The 22,676-nt window shown below is 32.0% G+C and overlaps 1 protein-coding gene across 2 annotated transcripts in view; it reads right to left on the bottom strand.

The window, feature by feature from the left end:
• The window catches only part of LOC143075908 (methyltransferase-like protein 27), a 53,683-nt gene that overhangs the window by 19,472 nt on the left and 11,535 nt on the right, over positions 1 to 22,676 (bottom strand). Inside the window, exon 1 of one of the 2 annotated variants that reach the window (XM_076251492.1) lies at positions 1,801 to 1,833. The exons of the other annotated variant lie outside the window; for it this stretch is intronic. Within the exon in view, the coding sequence (XP_076107607.1) occupies positions 1,801 to 1,807 (7 nt within the window). The 5' untranslated portion in view covers positions 1,808 to 1,833. Of the gene's footprint in view, positions 1 to 1,800; positions 1,834 to 22,676 lie in introns of those variants that run through there. 2 annotated transcript variants of the gene reach the window in all.

Here is a 22,676-nt window from a genome sequence, read left to right as displayed (position 1 = left end):
GGGTCTTCATACCAATGCACGTATTGTCCTTTCAAGACAAAATGGGTAGCTAGTTTTCCCAGGCATAAGAACATCCACACTAATGGGTTAAACAAATGTGACCAGTGTGATATAAAATTTTAAGACTTCTCAATAAGCATAACAACTGATAGCATGGAGAAAGCCTGATTTGTACTCATTGTTCCAAACACTTCAAAAGCAGAACTGGGCAGTGGCGGATGCAGAACTTTTTGTAAGGCGGGCCCGATGGCTGACCTAAAAAGGGGGGGGGGGCTCAAGTCATGCTTCAGTGATTCCCTATATAATCAACCAAAATTTTCCAAGGCCCACCTGGATACGCCTATGCTGGCATAGCTTACCATATGAAGTAAGCAACAGGAACTTTTAATCACATCTGCTCGTTTTATAGTAAAACATTAAAAATGCTTCGCTGACCGCAGAAATCGAACCCTGAACAGTTGGGGCAAATTTGGACATATTATTAAAGCTTGATACTATCTGAATTGGGATTGTGATCAAATTTATGACGTTATATAGGTTTCTGACACAAGGTAAATATGGTCGAAGATCTTAAATCGTATGCTCAATACTGTGCAACTGAAGATTTCTTCCCGCCCATAACATTTTGTTTTCCTTCCAGGATAAATAACCATCAAACCAAATCCCAGTCTTTCCTTTCTGGTAATGAACCTTGTAGTACAATTTTAGAGAGGTCCATACACTTGAACACAAGATATTGTCTGGAAACTAGAAAAATGTTTGTTTTGCCATTTCTTTTGCCCCTTATTTCTGCATGTTTGGGGCAATTATCCCCGAACAAAATCCCAGTCTTCCATTTGTGATAATGCGAAAAAGATCCAAAAACGTACATACAAGTAATTATCCGGAAACTACAAACATGATTGTTTTTTGTCCCTTTTTGTTCCTTCATTCCTAAAGTGTTAGTACAATAACCCCAAAATGAAACCTAACATTCTACTTGTGGTATTGAACACTGTGGTACAATTTCAGAACAATCAAAATTCTTATACACAAGTAATTATCCTAAAACTAAAAACATGCTTCTTGTATGCCCCTTTTTCGTAAACGGTTGGAACCATCATCCCCAACACTATCCCAACCTTCCTTTTGTGGTATTGAACCTTCTTTAAAATTTATATAGATTCATTCACTTAAATTAAAGTTGATCGGAAACCAAATGGGTCTTCGGACTACGCAGACGATAACGACATCATAGCAATATACGAACCGGAAAAAAAAACATTGCGGGGAAACATTTCAGTTTACAGTTCACACATGTCAATACTGTGGGAAAACGTATAAATGGTCAGCCAGTTGCTATAGACATATACAAGTTATAAATTGATATAAATATTAAAGTAATCAAATAAGTGTTTCATTTGTTACAAGTCTAATTATTACATTAATCTACAATAAAAATTCATCGCATTTTCGAAAATTCTACATCAGAAATGAATGCCATACAGTGATAATTCATCGCATCTATAGTGAAAATGGATCGCTTTTAATAACTGATATTCTATGTTCTGTTGCTTTTATTACACATATTTGAACTTTAATACTGTTAATTTACATTAAAAAGACACATCATAATGAAAATATGTTAAAATTTAGTTTCAAATCAATTATTTTCCAGTTGGTATTTTCAAAACGTAAACAAATAAAGTTTTCCCCATGATCCTTTATTCTACAATGAACATACTCGCATACAACAGTGAAAATGAACTGACTGGATTCGCACTTTATATACACTGTTAATAAATAATCAGAAATCCTTACCTGCCATTTTCTTTCATATAAAAGTTCAAATCTTATCTATCACACCACTGAACATAGTTTATAATATAGGACATTCAACTGGTTTATATTATAGGGCATTCAACTACTTGTACGTCCATATACTACACAATGTACTCTACTTTTGAACCATTATTTAATTGTTAAGGCTAGCATTCATATATTCAAAAAGATGATAAACATGATGAATAACTATGCAGTCTGTGGTACAGGTGATATACATGATATATATAAATAATAACTAAAAATATTAATGTTTTTTTAAATTTTGTAATACGCGTATGGTCGGGGTAATTAACGCTCTGTTACACTCTGTTACAGTTTACTTTTTAAACTTATAAACTATTCATATGGTATGACAGCTCATTAAAAAGACGCTATCAAAGAGATAATTTTATTATTATATTATAATAGCTAAATAAGAATTAGAAGTTTCACATAGTTAAATTTATTTTATTTTACTATGCGAAAACTATAATAAAAACATTTTATACCGATGGTCATAACCGATGGTCATTACCGATTTTTTTTTTATTACGAGTGACTTAAAAATAAAAAAAAAAAAATTCTTGAACTGTTACACAAGACTTGAAGGCACTGGATGGTAACATATTATTATTATATATTATTCTTTTACTTTTCTACATTGGCTAGAGGTATAGGGGGAGGGTTGAGATCTCATAAACATGTTTAACCCCGCCGCAATTTTGCGCCTGTCCCAAGTCAGGAGCCTCTGGCCTTTGTTAGTCTTGTATGATTTTAAATTTTAGTTTCATGTGTATAATTCGGAGTTCAGTATGACGTCCATTATCACTGTACTATTATGCATATTTTAGGGGCCAGCTGAAGGACACCTACGGGTGCGGGAATTCTCGCTACATTGAAGACCCATTGGTTGCCTTCGGCTGTTGTTTGCTCTATGGTCGGATGGTTGTCGCTTTGACATATTCACCATTTCCTTTCTCAATTTTATAGTTTATTTAATTTGTCTTGTGACTATGGTGTATTGCAGTCATGTTACGATATTTGAGATCTATAGCTTTTTAAAAACACCGTAGACATACCGGAATGACCCAAGACTCAATATATCTGTACGCAGTTACAAAAAAGCTAGCTTTTCACTCGCAAACAAAAGCCGTAAATGAAAAGGATCGTGCACAGCCAATACTTTCAAATGCAAAAAGCTATGATATTGTGTGGAAGAAAATGTCACCCCAAGCCTACATACAAGTATGTAATTAGAGATGAAAACTAACTATGGCATCAATGTTTACGTAGTATTTGAATTATAAAAAATTACATGTCATGTAACCATCATTAATTTTTTTAGATTAAGTTTTTGTATTATTGAAACTTTTGAATGTAATTAAAACAAAATACCTGTATGGTCAAAATACCCATATGGTCCGGCCCGGTAATAACCAAACGAGTTTTATACTCATATGGTCCGACCATACGCGTACGGACGGATCATACGCGTATGGTCGGACCATATGAGTATACGCATATGTCATGACCATACGCGTATGGTCCAAATACTCGTATGGTCCGGAACATATATAAAGCATTCACCGAAGCACTTATTTAATAGTGCGCAAAGGTCTTCAAACCAAAAATGTGTGCATATTCAATGCTTTTACAACCCCCTAATATCTACATGTGTATATTGCAATAAAACCATGATTTAGGCTACGCGCTAAAACACAGCGTTTTCTTTGTTTTCATCTCTACAATGCTACGAAGCTCATCTTCTATTGTCATTAATATTTTAAGATATCTGCTCATACACGTTGCTTCCCATTGCAAGATTTATACAAATGAAGTCTCTTGATAAAACAAGTCTCTAATAAGTTATGAATCAAATTAACATCACAAGCAGGTCACTATTTATTATATAACTTTGGACATACTAATTGATATAAACATCTGTTCTTATAAAACTTTTAACAATTAGCCCTTTTGTCGGAATGTTCAATATGAGCCTTAATTTACGAGCGTCTCGCAGCGAGTACTGTTATATATATATATTACAGGCATTTTCTAAATTTAGGCATTTTGTAAAATGCCTAAAAAACCCTAGTCATTTTGTTAAATGCCTGAAATTTTTAATGAAAATTACACAAAATGCCTGGTCTGTTTCAGGCAAATTGTGTAAATATGCAATACATGAATTAGATGATAGAAACATATTGCAAAGCTACAAAAAATTATTCATTGAAATAAATTTAAGATTATTCTTTATAAATCTAGCCTGCAGGTTAAGTTTTTATGTTTAATTTACTAGTTTTAGTGTCTATAACTAGAAACTCCATCATCTTTATTCTCATAACCATTGCAGATACATAGGTACAGAGAGAGTGCAAAATATGTACATGAATGTGCATCTATTTACAAAACATATATAAAATACAGTGGTTTCAAAATAATATACATTTTAGCCAGGAGGACCCACATGTTTATTTATACACTTTATAAGCTTACATAATCTTTTTAACTCTGACTTTTTGTTTACTTTGCTCATCAGTTTTCCAAATTTTAGTGTGTTAACACGAGCCAAATAATATTTATCAAGGTATAATTTTCTGCTGTCGTTAAAAAATGGACATTCTAGCATATAATGTAATTCGTCCCCAATACTACCAATATTACAAAGATGACATTTTCTATCATTTCTATTAACATTATTCCACCTCCCTGTCTCTATTGGGAGTCTGTGGTTTGTGGTTCTATATCTACATAAAATAATACTTTCGTGCATATCCAAGATATCAAAATATTTTTCAAACTTCAATTCTAACTTAAAAATTCTATAATTTACTGCTTTTGTAGACTCTTGTAATTGCGTATTCCACAACTGTTTATAATGGTCTTGTTATCGCAACTTAAGTGCATTTTTTAACCATATATCATTACCAAAACATTGAGAAATCCAAATATTTAAAAAACCACATTCATCCAAAATATTTTTAACTTTACTCACAAAAAATGTACATACATTATTCACAGTAAATAGTGTTTTTAATAGTCTATATGCGATAGAAGATAGCTTAGTCTCTTTAGCGGATAATAACTTACACCAATATGACACTATTTTTATTTTAATATCAATGTCCAAAGGATATCTACCAAGTTCACCGTATACCATATAGTTAGGTGTGGAATTTTTCAGTTTCAAAAGAAGTTTACAGAATTTCAGATGGATTCTTTCTATAATTTCAACATTACCATGCCCCCAAATTTCACATCCATACAAAAGTATGGGTTTCACAACTTTATCAAAAAGATCTAAGTGACATTGAATAGAAAGATTATGCATGCGGCCTGCTTTCAACACATTAAACATAGCTTTTGTTGCTTTTTCTGCTAAGTGTTTCTGTGCTATTTTAGTATTACCAGTTCTAGATAATAATATGCCTAAATAGTTAAATTCTTTAACAATTTCAATGTCCGTTCCGTCTATATCAAAATGCAATTTTGACGGCATTCTGCCTCTAGAAAAAATCATCACTTTAGTTTTCGTGACGTTAACTTTAAGCTTCCAAACATAACAGTATTCACTGAAAGAATCAAGCTGTTTCTGTAAATCATCAGCACTTTCTGCCAATAGTACTGTGTCGTCTGCATAAAGGATTACAAACATTTTTAGATAAATTTGAAGCTTGGACTCCATTTCCTCAGAAATACTCTCAAGCCCCCGCAGGCTTTTGTCTTCCAAAAAGTGTTCTAGGTCATTCAAATATAATGCAAATAATATAGGGGATAAGTTTTCACCTTGGCGGACACCTTTGTTACACATAAAATAGTCTGACACATTACTGTTATATACAATATTTGATTTTATATTTTCATATAAATGTATAATTACATTGTACATTTTCCCATTTATATGTTGAGTAAGCAACTTAAACCAGAGTCCATCACGCCAAATGGTATCAAAAGCTCTTTCGAAATCTATAAAGGCTACAAATAACTTTTTTTTCTTTTGTTTCAAAATATCAAAAAAAGCCGACAAAGTAAATAAATTGTCAGTCGTACTATATCCAGATCTAAAACCACATTGACTTTCATTCAATACATCAAAATTTTCGACAAATGTCTTAATTCTTTCATTCAAAAGTGCAGTGAATAATTTACTCATACAGCTTAGAATAGTAATAGGTCTAAAATTTTTGGGATTAAGTCTATCTCCCTTGTTTTTGTATACTGGTTTAATATTGCCAATCAACCATTTGCTAGGTATAATACCTGTGTCAAATATCATGTTAAACACTTTTTCATAAAATGGTAAAAAAACATCAACAGTAGATTTTATATATTCATTTATAACCCTATCTTCACCACATGCTTTATTATTTTTCATTTTTCTAATACATAATATTATTTCATCCCTTGTAATAGGGAGATTTATATCATTATTATTTGACCCATGTTGATCTGGGTCAATACCCGGTAAATCTGTGGTCGCTGTGTCAACATCAACAGCATCTAGACCTTTAAAAAAATCGAATAGGAACTCTATAGGTATATCAGGTTGTTGTTTTCTTTTCCCTTGGTTTAATAATTTCCAGAATTCTCCTGGATTTTTCGATTTTAAATTTTTCATATCACTCATCATTTTTTTTCTATGTAAATTGATTTTTTTATCTAAAATTTGTTTATATTTTTTTTCCGTAAGTCGTAAGTTCTGTTTATGTTGAACAGATGATTTTGATGAAATATTTCTCTTTAGTTTTCTATAATTTTGCCTAGCAAATCTACACTCCTCATCAAACCAGGGTTTATCTACTGGTTTTAATTTTTTTCGTTTCTTTGGTTTGAAAATACCAAACGTATTTCTGGCAGAATCAAGCATAATTTTACAAACATCATCAAAAATCGTATCAACCTTCAATTGGTCAATATTATCACTTGAAATTTGATCTAGACTTTCAAAAATCATGTCTTTTCTTTCTTGAGACAAATTATTTTTAAAATCATTTTGTAAATCCCAATTCCACTTTTTAATTTTTTCATCTTTTTCATTTGTGTTTTGTGAAATATTTCCAGAATCAGAATGTTCTTTATACGTGTTCTTAAAGGAAACTGTTATAGGACTGTGTACATCAGAAAATAATCCAGAAAAATCGTACAGAAAAAAGTTGTACACAAATCTCAACAGATGTACAGATGTGATCACATAATCTACAACGCTAGCATTTCGACAGGTAAAATTTCCCGAGTTACCTCCCATTCGCCCATTTAAAATAAAAAGTGAGTTTGCCCGACAAAACTCTAATAAAATATTTCCATATCTGTTTTTCACCTTATCTAAATTTTGTCTTAATAAAGGAATATTAAGTTCATCTAAAACTACATAATCGTTCTCAATAAACCCAAAAATTTCAGTTTGACTCTCTTTATCATTCATTGTTGTATAATCAACGTCGTTACCCGTTCGTGCGTTAAAATCCCCAAGCAGGCAAACATTAATACTTTTCGCTGTGAGGTCTATATATTCATTTGCAATTTGTCGGAATGCATCGTCTGTAGAATATGGACTGTACTCAGGTGGGACATATACAATACCAAAATAAAGATCATCATCGGTTTTTAAATAAGTTTTACATACTTTAAACCACATTACAAAATTACAGTCAGTTTCTAAAACCTCAATATATTTTGACAAATTTTCTTTGTAACCTAACACTATTCCACCTGACCTTCTTTTAGCAATTTTATATCTGTTTTTCATAACAAATTTATAGTCATCTAATTTAATTTCATCGATGTCATCAGTTTTAGTTTCAGTAAAACAAACGATACTATGTTTTATAATTAGTTCTTGAAAGTCCGGATATTGTAATCTGTTCCTGAGACCACAACAATTTAAACATAATATATCTAACTCTAAAATGTTTGGACAATTGTTTAATTCAACATGTTTTTTTTTCACTTAATGTTGTGTGTTCTCCCTGGCGTTCCTATGAACCACTATTTTCAGTTGGAGATGAACCTGCTCTTGGACGTTTATTCGGGCGACCGTTCGTTTGTCGAATAGGTGTTTGATGGGTGACCTGACTATTCGATCTCCTGTCAGTATTTTGCGGTGCGATAACTGGTGTATTCATATTGTTTACAAGATCTGAAGTAAACGCATTATCTTCTGATATGTATAGTTCATTGTTAATGTACAATTTGTCTCTCACAAGGGTTACTCTGTTCCCTCCCCTTTTTGCCTCTTTCATCACTGGGTAAAGTTTGCGTCGTCTATTTTCGATTTCTTGTGGAAATTGTTCTTTTATTCCGTATTGCGAATCCTTGAGTTGATATGCTTTCTCAAGTACATGCTGGAGGTCATTTCTGTAAAGGAATCTTGCAACTATAGGTTTTGGACCATTTCTAGAATTTTTTCCAAAGCGGTGCACATTTCCAAATTGAATATTGTGCTCTATACCAAGTTCTTTGTACAAAAACACGCGTAACTTTTCCATAGTGTTTTCATACTTCTCATAGTATAAACCTGTGAAAATAAGGTTGTTTTTCATCGACCAGCACTGTAGGTCTAATACAGTTTCTTGTAGTGCCTTTATTTCGTGCGATATGTGTTGCTCATTTGTGTTTGTTTTTGACTTAACTTTCTCATCTATAGCTTGGATAGTTTTTGTTACTTAGAGCAACAACTTAGAGTAAGTACTCACTCTGTATTTCGTTAATGATCTTCTTTTCATCATGGCTGAAGGGTATGTTGTTCTTACACCAGAACAAGGATTTACAAACCAATTAATTGAAAATTCTGATTCTAATCAGAAAAGTATTATATGGAACAGAGAAAAATATGAAACTAACTGCATGTATATATATGTACCTAACTAACACTATGAGGAATGTGATTCAGCTGCTGTCAATGGACAAACTATTGACACCGTAGCTAAAATATTGATAGGGTTATACATGGGGTCGACTGACGAGATGAGTTATCTTAATGTGGGATATTTTTCTGTAAGGGCACTGGCTTGCCAGAACCCCGGTCCTTGTGATATGATGATTTTAAGAACCAACCAGCACATTTTACAACGACCAAAAAACAATGCACCGTGTAAATACTAACCTTGTATTAGTATTATTGTCTATCATTTTTAGTCACGGCTGCTAAATCATCCGTTTAGACTGGAAAATGTTTGTTTACAGCCTCCACGCCGGGTATGCTTGCAGCACATGGTTACCACGTGGTACGGCTGCAAGTATTTACCAACAATTTATTTCTTTACAGTGCAAGGGAAACAACTCCAGTCTAAACGGGCGACACCAAAAACAAATAATTCGGTAGATATATATTATTTACCTTACTTTTTTTTTCTTAGTTTTTTCATATCTAAATATCGGCTCTTTAATAGTTGTAACAGAGCTGGAGGGTATCATTTATCAGTTTCTGATTTCTAAATATAAGAAACATAACCCCGTTGAATTTGACAATATACGGCACTAAAACTTCTACGAAAGTTTTTATTTTTAAAGTAGTACACTAAATCAAGTACTACCAAGATAGCACTCTCTGGTATACATCTATACTGTACATAACTGCAAACATGAACACTTACAATTTATTACACACAACTATGTTACAACAATACTTTATAGATTCTTATTATACATACACTGACAGTAATTTATATATTTTTTTTCTTCTCAGAGAACGTAAGTTTAAGAAACTTTTATAAGTGAGGGTGCTATCTTTAAGTCAAATTTAATACAGAGAATCACAATATACCAAGGACGTACGAGCCGCGGTATAATTGTATTAATGTGTATACCATGTACGGGAATATGTCAGACCCCTTCTACGATTTGCATATTTGTAAAAGTAAGATATGTCTATCAAAAGTATATGATACTTACAGTTTTCATGTTTAAAAAACAAACACACCTACCTACCAAATCATTTAATATTTATAAACAAAGAAGGCTAAGTTACAAATAACGGAATAATAAGCTCACATATATTTTTCTTCGTAATATAAATTAACCAATAGATAATCAAGATAATAAAATACACACTATAGCTCAGATTTAAATAACAAGATTAATTAAATTTAAGGGGAAAAAAAAACCTCACAAAACTTCTATAATATGAATATATAATATAGGCTAACACCTAAATAATGAAAAATTTAAAACATTTACTTGAAATGTTTTTATATAAGGTAATCTGGCGCAATACCCGCAAGGGTAGTCGCCATTAAATTCTATTTAGTAGTAGTAGAATGAAACTATTTTGAACAAAATTAAGATTGGATTAAAAGGACATTCGTCGGATTATTATCATATGCAAAGGTAGGTGCATTTCTTCTGTTGAGCTGTAACTTATTTTAAAGTTTTCATAACAAGCGTTAATAAGAAAATCTATAGGCTCCTATGAATTGGTCATCTTGCAAAATATTGAAAATAAAAATATGATGCACTCATTTTAACAAATGGTCAAGTAAGAACAGTACATGATCACATATAAAAATTGAGTTGACAACTTCTTATAACATTAATTATAAATAAGAAGATGTGGTATGATTGCCAATGAGACAACTCTCATTAAGTTGCCTCATAGGCCTATTGAATATGAATAAATATTTGCCACTTGAAATTTAGCATGCACCAATTCATGTACAAAACATTGAGACTTTTTGTTTTTCTTTCTTTTTTTCTGCTACTAAATTATATTTTTAAGCTAATTGTATAAGGCCACCATTGAAAAGTTACAAATTAACAAATTTATATACTTTGAAATTGCAGATTTGATGTGTTACACTGTGGTGATGTAGAGAAATTGATTAAAAAGCGACAGTCATTGACAGATCCTATCCTATATTATGCATATGCAGAGGAAATATACAGCATTATAATGAGAGCACATTTGAACACTGGACATGGTGGAAGAGATAAAATGTTAAAAGAGGTCAACAAGAAGTACGCAAATGTGACAAGGCATGCTCTGAATTTGTTTAAAGAAATGTGCGAAGAATGTCAACTCAAAAAAAGGAAAATTGCCAGTAAAGGTCTAGTTGTTAAGCCGTTGATAAGTAAGGACTTTAACAGTAGAGCTCAGGTTGATTTAGTAGACATGCAGTCTATGAGAAATGGTGATTTCAGATTTATCATGCATTATCAAGATCATCTGACCAAGTTTGCTATATTTCGAGCACTTACATCAAAGCACGCCTCAGAAGTCGCCTATCAGCTACTCTATATATTTTTACTTTTTGGTGCCCCACATATCCTGCAGTCGGATAACGGAGATGAATTTACGGCCAATATTATCAAAGAACTGAAAGACATGTGGACAGATTGTACAATAGTTCATGGAAAACCTCGACATCCTCAATCACAAGGAAGTGTTGAAAGAGGAAATACAGATATCAAAGACATGCTGGTATCTGGATGAGAGAGAACAACAGTAAAAAGTGGAATATAGGGTTGAAATTTGTTCAGTTTGAAAAAAAACAACAGTCATCATTCAGTTTGAACTATCTGACAGTAATTTTATTGCTATTCATTGTGTAAATTATGATAATTAAATATCCTTTAGAAAAGCTGTCAGTAAAGTTTCTTTGTGTGATGGTCAGGGTTACACAAAATGTGGCTGTAGTGCTAGTGGTAAGACTAGATGTAACACTAAGCGTTGCCTTTGCAAAAAGTCGGGACAAATGTGTAACAGTCGCTGTCATCCAAACATTACATGTAGCAACAAATAATTGTCATCTTCAGTGTTTATGTAAATGATTGATTTAATTACAATTTTAAAACATTTACTGTTTAAATTTCATGCAATATTTAATGATAGAATAAAATTATTTATTTGATATTTCTAGTCGTTAAAATTTGCATTCCATTCAGTTTTAGTCTTTTAGGCATTTTGTAAAATGCCTTACAATTTTTTCAGGCATTTTATAAAATGCCTGAAAAAAATAGTCAATTTGTAAAATGCCTAAATCATCCAGGCATTTTAGAAAATGCCTAAAAATTTCAGTCATTTTACAAAATGCCTAAATTTAGAAAATGCCTGTAACATATACACACAAGGCTCCGTGGTGTTGACCTTAAATGGTTTACTTTTGCAAATTGTGACTTGGATGGAGGGTTGTCTCATTGGCACTCATACCACATCAGATCTAATTATGTCTATCGAATTAAAGCTGGCTCCCCAAACAGTCCTCTGCTTAATAGATAAGGTAAAAACTTCGAAAAATTAGATAAAACTTAGATCCTTATTATTATTATTATAACAATAATCAGAAATTATATTGGAAAAAGGATTTGCTGTTTTAATCATTTAAAAAATGTATGTTTTGTTTGATTATTCTTTGAACGTTCAAATTATAATTTATTTTGTACTGTTTCTTCTTTTTCTTTATTCTATTCATATTCTAGTATATATTAATAGGGGATTATTAAAAGAACCAAAAAATAAAAAAAATATATATAGGTCAATGTGCTTGTTTTAGAGACATTGAAATTTTAGCGGGAAAATATCATCTCTTGATTTTTGATGCCTTATCATTTATAAGTTTAAGTTATCAAGAACTATTGAAAATTAACAAAGATTTTATTAGACTTTTATAGATGGCTTATAATTATACATGTACATGTAAAAGATTTATAAAAAGAAAAATGGGGATCAATGGTGAAAAATTGTTAGGGCATTCAATTTGATAAAACCAGAGGATTACGAAAATCTGACAAAAAACCAAAAACCTGACAAGAAAACATCCTTAAAAAATGCGAACCCCAGTCTCCTAAATATGTGTCAGTCGATTCTGTTCTACATCAGCAGAAATTAGTAAGTCTTCCCGAATTAAGCGGTTCAGTTTCTGTTCTCATTGAAGTCGCCTTTTAGCTGAGAGTCAAAGAGAAAACTCAACAACAAACCATGATAGAGGACGTAGATTTTTATATACATGTAGATAAGTTTGTATTTGTTTGGTTTTTATTTTTAATGTTTTTTAAGCGTTGGGAAATTTGTTTCTAATGTGTATCTCATAATTCTATAATGTCATTGAATGGCTTTTACATATACATATGTAATTTGTTTTAATCAATGTGTTATGTAATGTAATGCTTTGTAAAAGGTGAGACGTTAATAGAAATATTGTATTGTATTGTATATTATTACTCTTCAACATCGAAAAAGCAATTTCCTAATAAACGAAGATTGACCTGAGGACAATAATTCAATTAATACTTGTCTAGTATATAAGATCAGACAATGATACTATTTATATTAATAGAAAGAACAATATATTCATTTTTAATGAGTTACTAAGTGACTTTGTAAGCTGTTGTTTGCATTTGGAGTCTTCAATACAGTAACCCACGAATTTACAAACATGTTTCGACAGCAAAAACATTTATGTGTACGTTAAACGGAGTAGTCTACAATGGTCTAAGTGTATTTTTTAAAAGAAAACTTCAGTTTGAACAGTCCAATGCATTTAGATCTTGTACATCTCGTTAGAAACTAATATATATATTGGATTTATTGGCCTGGAATATGTCACAGTGGCTTTCGACATCATTCTACGTGAATTAACAATATTATAGCAACCAGCCCTGAGGACAAACTTCTCTTTGAAATTATATTTATATATTAGCAATAATTGTTTAAAACATCCAAGACATATAAAACTCAGCCCATTGGATCAAGTTCAACACTGAACGAAAATTAAATATTAAGGAATTCAACTTTGAGACTTTTTGTTTTGCGACATGGAGTGTGTATACATTAACGTCGGTGGGACAATGTTTCAGACGAAACTCTCAACTCTTCAGAAATACCCTGATACACTGTTGGGTTCATTAGCAATATCATCCGAATTTTATAATAAGGAACATGAACAGTTTTACTTCGATAGAAATCCAGAACTTTATATCAAATCAATTCAATTTTCGTTTGAATTTTTTTTTCAGTTCGCGTATTAATAGTTTGAAACAAAATAAGAATATTTTTTTTTCTTTTTTTTTTTGCATTTACATTCTGTATGAAAGTTATTGTTCAAGATCATGCCTTCCTGTACTGTATTTATGTCGATATTGTATAAAATGTTCTTCAAAGTAAAGTTACCGATATTAGAGTCATTAATTTATTCGCGGCATGAAAAATTATCTTTGTCAACTTTATTCAAAATATTTCTTATTATGATTAGGAAGGATTAAACGCTTCAAACAGTTTTTAGAAACTTGTTGTTTGTTGTTACCGTATGTGAGCTCTAGACTGATGTATTTTTTGTTTGTATTGAGTTCCGGTTTATTTTACGCTTATCCACATCTCTATACATGTATGTTCATGTTTGACATTAATGGAGTCCGATAGGAATTTTTTTCTTTTTCCTCTTTGCGGATTTGTTTTTAAATTATGACAAAATTAGCAAACAATAGGCTTCACCTTTATTATAACGTATTGGGAACATTTAGAACCCAATATAACCTAGCTGTATGTCACCGTACAGCTACCAACAATTAGCAGAACTTATACCTCATAGTAAGCAACGGCTTACAAAAGTGCAATTTCTAAAAAAAAAAAAAAACCCAAAAAAAAACAACTCTCCGTCCCATCGCAATTTGTAAAAGAAATCACGATAGGTCAAATAACGGCCTTCAACACGGAGCCTTAGTCCCATACCGAACAGCAAGCTATAAAGGGCCCCACAATAGTTAATGTAAACCCATTTAAACCGGAAAACCAACAGTCTAATCTATATAAAAAAAAAGAGAAACACATATGAACCACAGCAACACACGACAACTGAACATCAGGTTAAACATGATTGTAAGAGCGCTCAACCCATACCTTAGTCTGGAACAGTTGTGCTATAACACAACATACAAAAACACTGTAAACTTTAGTTAAAAAGGAATTGACTCATCAGATCTGTACTATGCCCAAAACTGTCATAAAAAGGCACAGTACAACCAGTTATTCAAAGATCGTACGAAGCCTTTTTCAACTTCAGTAACGGCTGCTAAATTCGATTCGTATAATAATTCACGTAGGGCTGAAAACCAGATATATTAATTTTACTGTTTATAACAAGCAATGTGTAACAATTTACATTTGCAGGTATTTAGCATTATATTTCTCGTCACGGTGGTCGTTTCAGCAATTATACCATGCCTACAAACACACCCAGACGTCCGGATACAACGATTCAACGAAACTAAGATCAACCAATATATCCTGTTAAATACTGACACATGGATTGATCCTGATAATCACAAGGAAGTCTTATTACTGTCTACATATGAGCCGTCTTGGCTTTATAATTTGAACCTGTTTACCATAGCTTTCTTCACATTGGAATCTATTGTACGTTTCATATCGTGCCCATCAAAATGCAGGTTTTTCTTGGAATCGTTAAATGTTTTAGATCTTTTCTTAAACATAGTGATGTGGTCCCGCTTTATCATAGATTGGAGCATTTCAAATGTCATAGCTGAGTCACAACATGAAAAACTAATGCATTTTATCGGTTTTTGTTCCGCAGCCTCTGTATTGCGCTTACTTAAGTTTTTTAGGGTTGCGAAACAGTACAATAGTTTGCGAATATTATTTTTGGCAGTGAGAGCAGGTTTTAAGCAGTTAGGATTACTTTTGCTGACATTTCTGATAATTGCATGGGTCTTTTCAAACATAATTTACTATGCTGAAATCAGACAGCCAGACACGTTTCCTAACATGTTAGATGGATTGTGGTGGTCAGTGGTTACCATGACTACAGTAGGTTACGGTGATATGTATCCGAAAGGGCCATTGGGTCGTGTCGTTGGAGCCGCGTGTGCGATGATTGGCATACTTGTTATAGCTATGCCAATAGCAGTCATTGCAGGGAACTTTGACGATCTCCACAAGACAAATAATGACCGAGAAAGTTATAACAGGGTTCAGAAAGAGAAGAAAGCAGAAAGAACAGAATTAATTAATTCAATTCCTTCCAAAGAAAATAAAATTGTTTCATTCATGAAGTCAAAAGAGGAAAATAATACGGGAAATTTTCTGACTATCAAAATGTAATAAATTACCATTTCAACATGTCAACATCAATGGCACATTACGTTTGAAGCCAAATTGAATGTATGAATTACTAAGAAGTATGATTATGAAAGCAGTCACATTATATTCAATAGACCATTAATTTAATCGGTAAAAAGACATTATGCCGTAGTCAAAGATACTATTTTGTTCAATCTCTATTATAAAATATTTACACTACATGTATATGGATCGATTTATAATTTGACACACTGTAATTCATTTTTTATGTTGTTGGGTTACTGTCTCAATGACTTGTACCTTTCATCTACTCTATTTCTGTTTTGATGAAAGTACAAATTCTGTTATGACTTCAGTTTAATTTTCAATAAACTTTTTTATATGAAAAAATGATTTGCCTTAAGGTACAATTATATGATAAAATATTATAATCAAGTGGTTAGTGAAGCCCACACCAAGAACAAAATGACAATTGGGTAACGTTATATTTCTTTCTTAACGTGTTTAAATAGAGGCGAAAGATACCAATGTCACATAAAAACTCATTTATAAGTCGAAACTAATCTGACAACGCCATTATTGCTAAAAAAGAAAAAGACAAACAGACAAACAACAGTACACACAATACAAAATAAAAAAAACTTAAGACTGAGTAACACGAACTCCATCAAAAAGTGGGGTGATCTTTGGTGCTCCAGAAGGATAAGCAGATCCTGCTCCAAATGTGGCACCCGTCCTGTTGATCATGTACGTACAAACCTGGTGATATATCTATTCGGTGACCACAATCTGGGAAAATGAAATGGGATTGTAACAATCAATTATTTCTTCAATTGTAAGAAGTTATACAGCATTCATGGTTTTTTTAAGTACTGTACACTCATTCTTAAATGTCAAATTTGTCCAAAATACTTTATGTTGAACGTATTATCAGCATGACTTTATCACAATACGAATACTAAAAATCTAGACGAAAAATATGAGGCGGATGTGTTCTAGTTATTCTTGAAAGATCATTGAAAGGCCGAATGTATTACCAGTGACCACTAGACTTTTAACTGGGCATACATAAAAGATAAACATTCAACACAATTTCATTAGACCTTTCAACAGTCACAATCTAGAGTAGGCTGATATCCATTTGATTTCAAACCAAAAAATGGAAAACTCTTTGTTGGAGAAGGTAAAAAAAGCTTTATTTGGTATTTTTGAATTGATGCACAAAAAACAAATATGCAACACATAAACAAACGACAGCAACTGAATTACAGGCTCATGACTTGGGACAGGCACATACATTTACATAGACAATTTGGTGGGGTTAAACATGCTAGCGGGATCCCAAATATAGTAAGACAGACACTTGTCTATGAATAACGAGTCCATATGTTGGCCTCTAGATGTTATTTGTGATTTTTGTTTTAGTTAATAGGTTGCTGTTTCATTGATTTAACATCACCACATCTTCTTTAATATATATTTGGTTTCTTTTTAGTTTTATTCATCTCGTAAAGAAAGGTTTTGCCTATTGTGCTTTCTGTAAACTATTAACGTTCTGTGTAATGATTTGCACACTGTATTTCTCCCGTTTATGTTAACGGTCTCATTTTTCGACTTATTGAATTTGAGTATAACCTTGGTATCGCCTCTCTTTTTTAAACGAAAAAGCCATCATATGTAGGTGTACTCTTTAAACTGTCGAGTCAATTACATGTAATGAGTACATGTATACACTAGTTATCCTACATGCATGTACATGTACTTAGAGCAGATTTACAGCAATACTGTCAAATATTAAAAGACACTGATAGTATAGCAAAATCAAAAACACTAAAATTGTATGCATAGCAATATAAAACAAAGCGAAAATTAAGACAACAATAGGCTTTTAGTTCTATTTAATATAAATCATAAAGGTTGAATTGCAAACACAAACTATAATGGTAAATAAATTATCAACTAAAAAGTACAAACTTCGAAACAAATCTAACACTATTAATGTTTTTGAAAAAAAGATTTGTTTAACATCACAATGATTACAACATACATGTACATATACCTCTCTTATAAAACATTACTCAAATGATTTAAAATACTTGGGTTTAAATTTGAAAAGATAAAAAAAAACGCAACAATAATACTATGATTTAAATTTTATATTTGTGCTAGACGCGTGTTTTGTATACTCTGCCAAATTTTATGCTTTTACCACAATCTGAGCAATTGTTTCACAAATCGACTGGACTATCAGTGACGCTAAAAAAAATGTCAAAAGGGCCAAATAAAGTATAAAGAAAAAGAGCATTGAGAACCAAAAATTCCTGAAAGCTTTGCCAAATGAAGCTAAGGTAATCTTTTCTCAAAACTACGGTAATCTATTCCTAAAGCCTTAGTATTTCAAATATTTAATGTTATGAAACAGCTAATTATGACCATATCAATTATAAGTCATGTCAATACAAAAGTGCTGACTAATGGGCTGCTAATACCCTCGGTGAATAAAACTCCATCAGCATCAGCATCGAAGTACAAAATGTAGTTGTAAAAACGCATCATAAATAACTTATTTAGTGGCATGTATACCATTACATTTACAACGGACATTTGTGTAATCTTTTCTGTAAAAAGCGGAGATTTTAGAAATAAAAACAATTCTAAAACGGCAATTGATTGGTGGTTAACGTCCAGCAGCAAATATTACAAAGATAACATTCGATTTTTCGTGAAATATTTGCCTGAAGTCGCTATGTAAAAGCGCAACAAACGGAAAACAAGCTTTTATATGGTAAAACGAGGTTGATAGTTTACGATATCGTAATACAGAATTTGACAAAAATACATGTCATCATAAAATGGATTAGGCTCACATTTAAGAAATTCCTAATGTCAGTAGGAAAGTACTTCATCATATCAACATTACTGTTTAAAGAACGAAGACAAAGACAAACAGACGACTGTGCTCTCTTTAACTCACTGACTAACATAAGTATAACATAGAAGATGCTGTATGATTGCCAATGAGACAACTCGCCACAAGAGAGCAAATGACACGTACATTACCAACTGAAGGTACCGTGCGGCCTTCAACAATTAGTAAAGCCCATACCGTATGGTCAGCTATAAAATGCCCCAAAATGACAATTATGAAGCAATTCAAACGAGAAAACTAACGGCCTACTTTATCTGAAAAATGAACGAAAACAAATATGTACATTGTAAGTCATCAACAACGATAAGCACTGCATTACAGGCTTCTGACTTGGGACAGGCACATATAAGTGTTTATTTGAATGGTGAAAATATGGTTAGCTTGTCATGAACAAATATATTCATATAAACTAAAAAGATGTAGAGGATAACAATTTGAAAAAATCTGAATACCCAAAGAAGCCTGTTTCGCTTAGATGGCGGATTGATTTGTCAAACTAATTATGATGTATGATGAATCAGTAGTACATGGTTTAAAACTGTACTTCTAATATGACGTGCTTCTTTCGCTTTGTGAATACACCCATGCTCTAAATCCAATTAAATTTGTTTGCACATGCCTATATTGACTATTGTAGATTATGCATTTAATATATTTCATCAACTTAAAACACTTTCAAACTCTTAAATGATGCACATGTTGTTACTGATCAATTTATTATGACTGTAATGTGTTGTAAATCGAAATTGACATATTCGACCTAGATACGACAATATCGTTGTTCAAAAGTTCTCCCTCTGAAAATTCACATTGCCAGTCCTTTGCTTGTTTACAAGCAAAAAAGGAAGCTCCATGGAAGAGCCTTTCTAAACGCCCTACACTTATACTCATTGGACATAGAAATTACCTTAATTGTCCCGATTAAGATAGAAATAATTGATGCAAGCTTTTATACTTTATTGTAGTTATAATAATGATTGGGAAACAACATAGGGGCAGATCCAGCTAGTTCAAAGGGGTCCCAATCTAGGATAAAAATGGGGGGTTCAAATATATGTCACTATTCTATTCAAATGCTTTGATCCTCCATAAAAAGGGAATTCAAACGCCCAGAACCCCCTTTCTCCTGGATCTGTCCCTGATGTATTAATATGTGTCCGTTTTGATATGGACAGTAGACTATTGATATTTCTAACCTTTTTTCTCTAATCTGAGTTCTGTTATATAAATTGTTTTTCTTACCTTTTGTAGACAATTCTTGCATTTGATCAAGTTCTATTTTAATCTCCGCGGCCATGTTTGTCATGTGACTGGATCATCGGACACAAGGTATCAACCAGATTACCCAAACATGATTGCAGCCAAGTTTAGTTTTGATGACATTTTTTTACAAAGCTAACATACGAAGATGTGGTAACTTACAAAGAAAATACACATTTGATTTTGAACGAGGAATGATATGAAAACTTTTAAACTTTGGGAATACTTTCATAGATCCGTCAGTTTCAACATGATTGTAGTAACATAAAAGTAAAAGAACGACAACTTGATTTTGCAACCATGAAATCATTCAAGCAGAATTTAGTAATGATAGTAAAATATCACTCTTAAATGTTGCATGATATTAAAAAAAACTATAGTGTCAAATTACAGTCTTCAGACTGTTACACTAAGGTAGTTTACCCTTTTTTGGACATTCAGCATGCACACAGTTAAGCTATTACCTGAAATTTTAATTTTTGAATTTTCTAACACTTAAAGCAATGAGACTTGTATATTATGACTAGTTTATAGATACATATTGCTTTTGGTTCAATTATCTAGTGAGTGTTTATATTTTATTGGGTTTCTTAGTGAATTATTTATTTCAAGGAACATTGGTGTATACTTATATAGGAATTCCAAAATCTCACTGGAAATGCATTTCATAACTTATTTTAGCAAGTTGTCTAGCTTGGAGATATATAAATTACTCTTGTTGATCCATTTTTATACACAAAAGTATGGTTTTTATTAAATCACTCTCTTTTTTTAACATGTAGAAAAAAGGAGGATAAAATAATCAATTATATTTTATATTTGGACCACTATATTTATATTCAAGTAAGAATCTCTGATAAAAATAAGTCATTTAGGTCAGAACACTGTTATTTGAGAAGTTATTAACAAATCAAAACTAGATAAAAAGTGTCAAATCTGTCACTTTTAGTATCCAGATGTAGTTTTTGTTTGTTTGACGCATATGTTACTACCAGTCAAATTAGCGCTTGAATTCAGTGATACAGTGTTTTGACAACAGCTTTATTTGTTTTTCAATGTTAGAAATAGGTCATAGAAGGACATTAAGCCAAGCAGAAGTCAATATAACAAGTTTAGTGTTGTTATAGGTATAGAACCACTATTTCAGGCCCGGTCTGAAAGAACATACAAGAAAGTAGTACATATTTTTAACAAAATAGTTCTTACGCATAGCCGTATCTTTGTCAATTGCGAGTATATTTGGTTATTTGTGGTATCAAATGAAAGCTTTGGGACTTGGGATCACTGTAGAGCCCTTGTTGAGAGATTTATTTAAATTATAAAGAAGTATATGACATTTTAATAGAAGGGTACATTTGACCTGTTGTTCAGATCAGAAGTTCCTGTTTTTGTACTATCAATCTTCAAGAAACCAGTACGCTCTAATATGCAAATAAAGGTATGTTGATTTTTGCAGCACATGTCAGGATAAGGTACAGTTTTGACATGAAATAACTGCCAGTTTATTTGAACTTAAGACAAAGAAGCTATTAATGCTTGAAATTGCAAACATCTTCTTTTCTGAAACTACAAAACCAATTTCAACCAAACTTAGGCTGAATGATCCTTAGGGGATCGAGAATAAAGTTAGTGTTTTATTTTCTGTTTCGCCAAAAAACATGGCCGCCATGGCTAAAAATATAACATAGGGGTAAAATGCAGTTTTTGGCTTATATCTCAAAAACCAAAGCATTTAGAGCAAATCTGACATGGTTAAAGGTGTTCATTAAGTTCTATCAGCCCTGACATTTTCAGATCTACAAATACGTTTAATGACCAAAATTGCCAATTGACCACTTAAGGAGTTATTGCCTTTTAAAGACAATTTTTCACAATTTGTTCATCTAGTTTGCTTATTTTAAACAAACCTTCTCCTTTGAAAGTGCTGAATCAATTTCAGCCAAACTTGGGCTGAAAGAGTTTCAGAATATCTAGTATATATTTTGTCTTTATTCCCGTGTACGTCAAGAAACATAGTCACTATGGCTAAAATGGAACATAGGGGTAAAATGCATGTTTTTGCTTTTGAAGAAAATATGACAGATACAAAGGATATGTAAGTGGAATTGTTAAGCTACTCATTAATATATATTGAAAAGCAAAAATAATCATTGATGAAAGAGTTGAGCAAAATGTTACACGTAAGCGATTCAGGCTCTTGTTTCTTGTCTTGTTTCATAAAACTATGCTTGTTTATATGATCAATTGAATGCGAAAAAAATCCTTATTTTAGTCATCTTTCGTTTACATTCACTGAGCTGTCAAAGTACAGGGTTTTTTTAGCATTCCTTAATTATATACATAAAAACAAATACAAAATGATAATGTATTCATTGTGATATACGCATGCGCCAATTTGAATGGTCGCCTTTTTTTTCGAAGTGAAAAAAATCTGAGAATTCTGAATTTTATGTGTATTTCTGGGGTTGAATATCATAAACAATTATAGTTAAAGTGTAAATAAGTGTCAAATAGAACTGTGTTGCTGTGAAATGCAAGGATTGCAAGGATTGCAAGGATTTGACATACTCGAATTCGACCCGCTGAATTCAAAATCTGCAGGATCGTATGTGGATTCAGTAATGGCGACGTCTGTAGTAAATCAGCGGCGGATGT

Source organism: Mytilus galloprovincialis, chromosome 5, assembly GCF_965363235.1.
Source record: "Mytilus galloprovincialis chromosome 5, xbMytGall1.hap1.1, whole genome shotgun sequence".
NCBI classification, from domain to species: domain Eukaryota; kingdom Metazoa; phylum Mollusca; class Bivalvia; order Mytilida; family Mytilidae; genus Mytilus; species Mytilus galloprovincialis.
The sequence above is the reverse complement of the archived record's forward strand: the minus strand, read 5'-3'. Positions and strand labels throughout refer to the sequence as shown.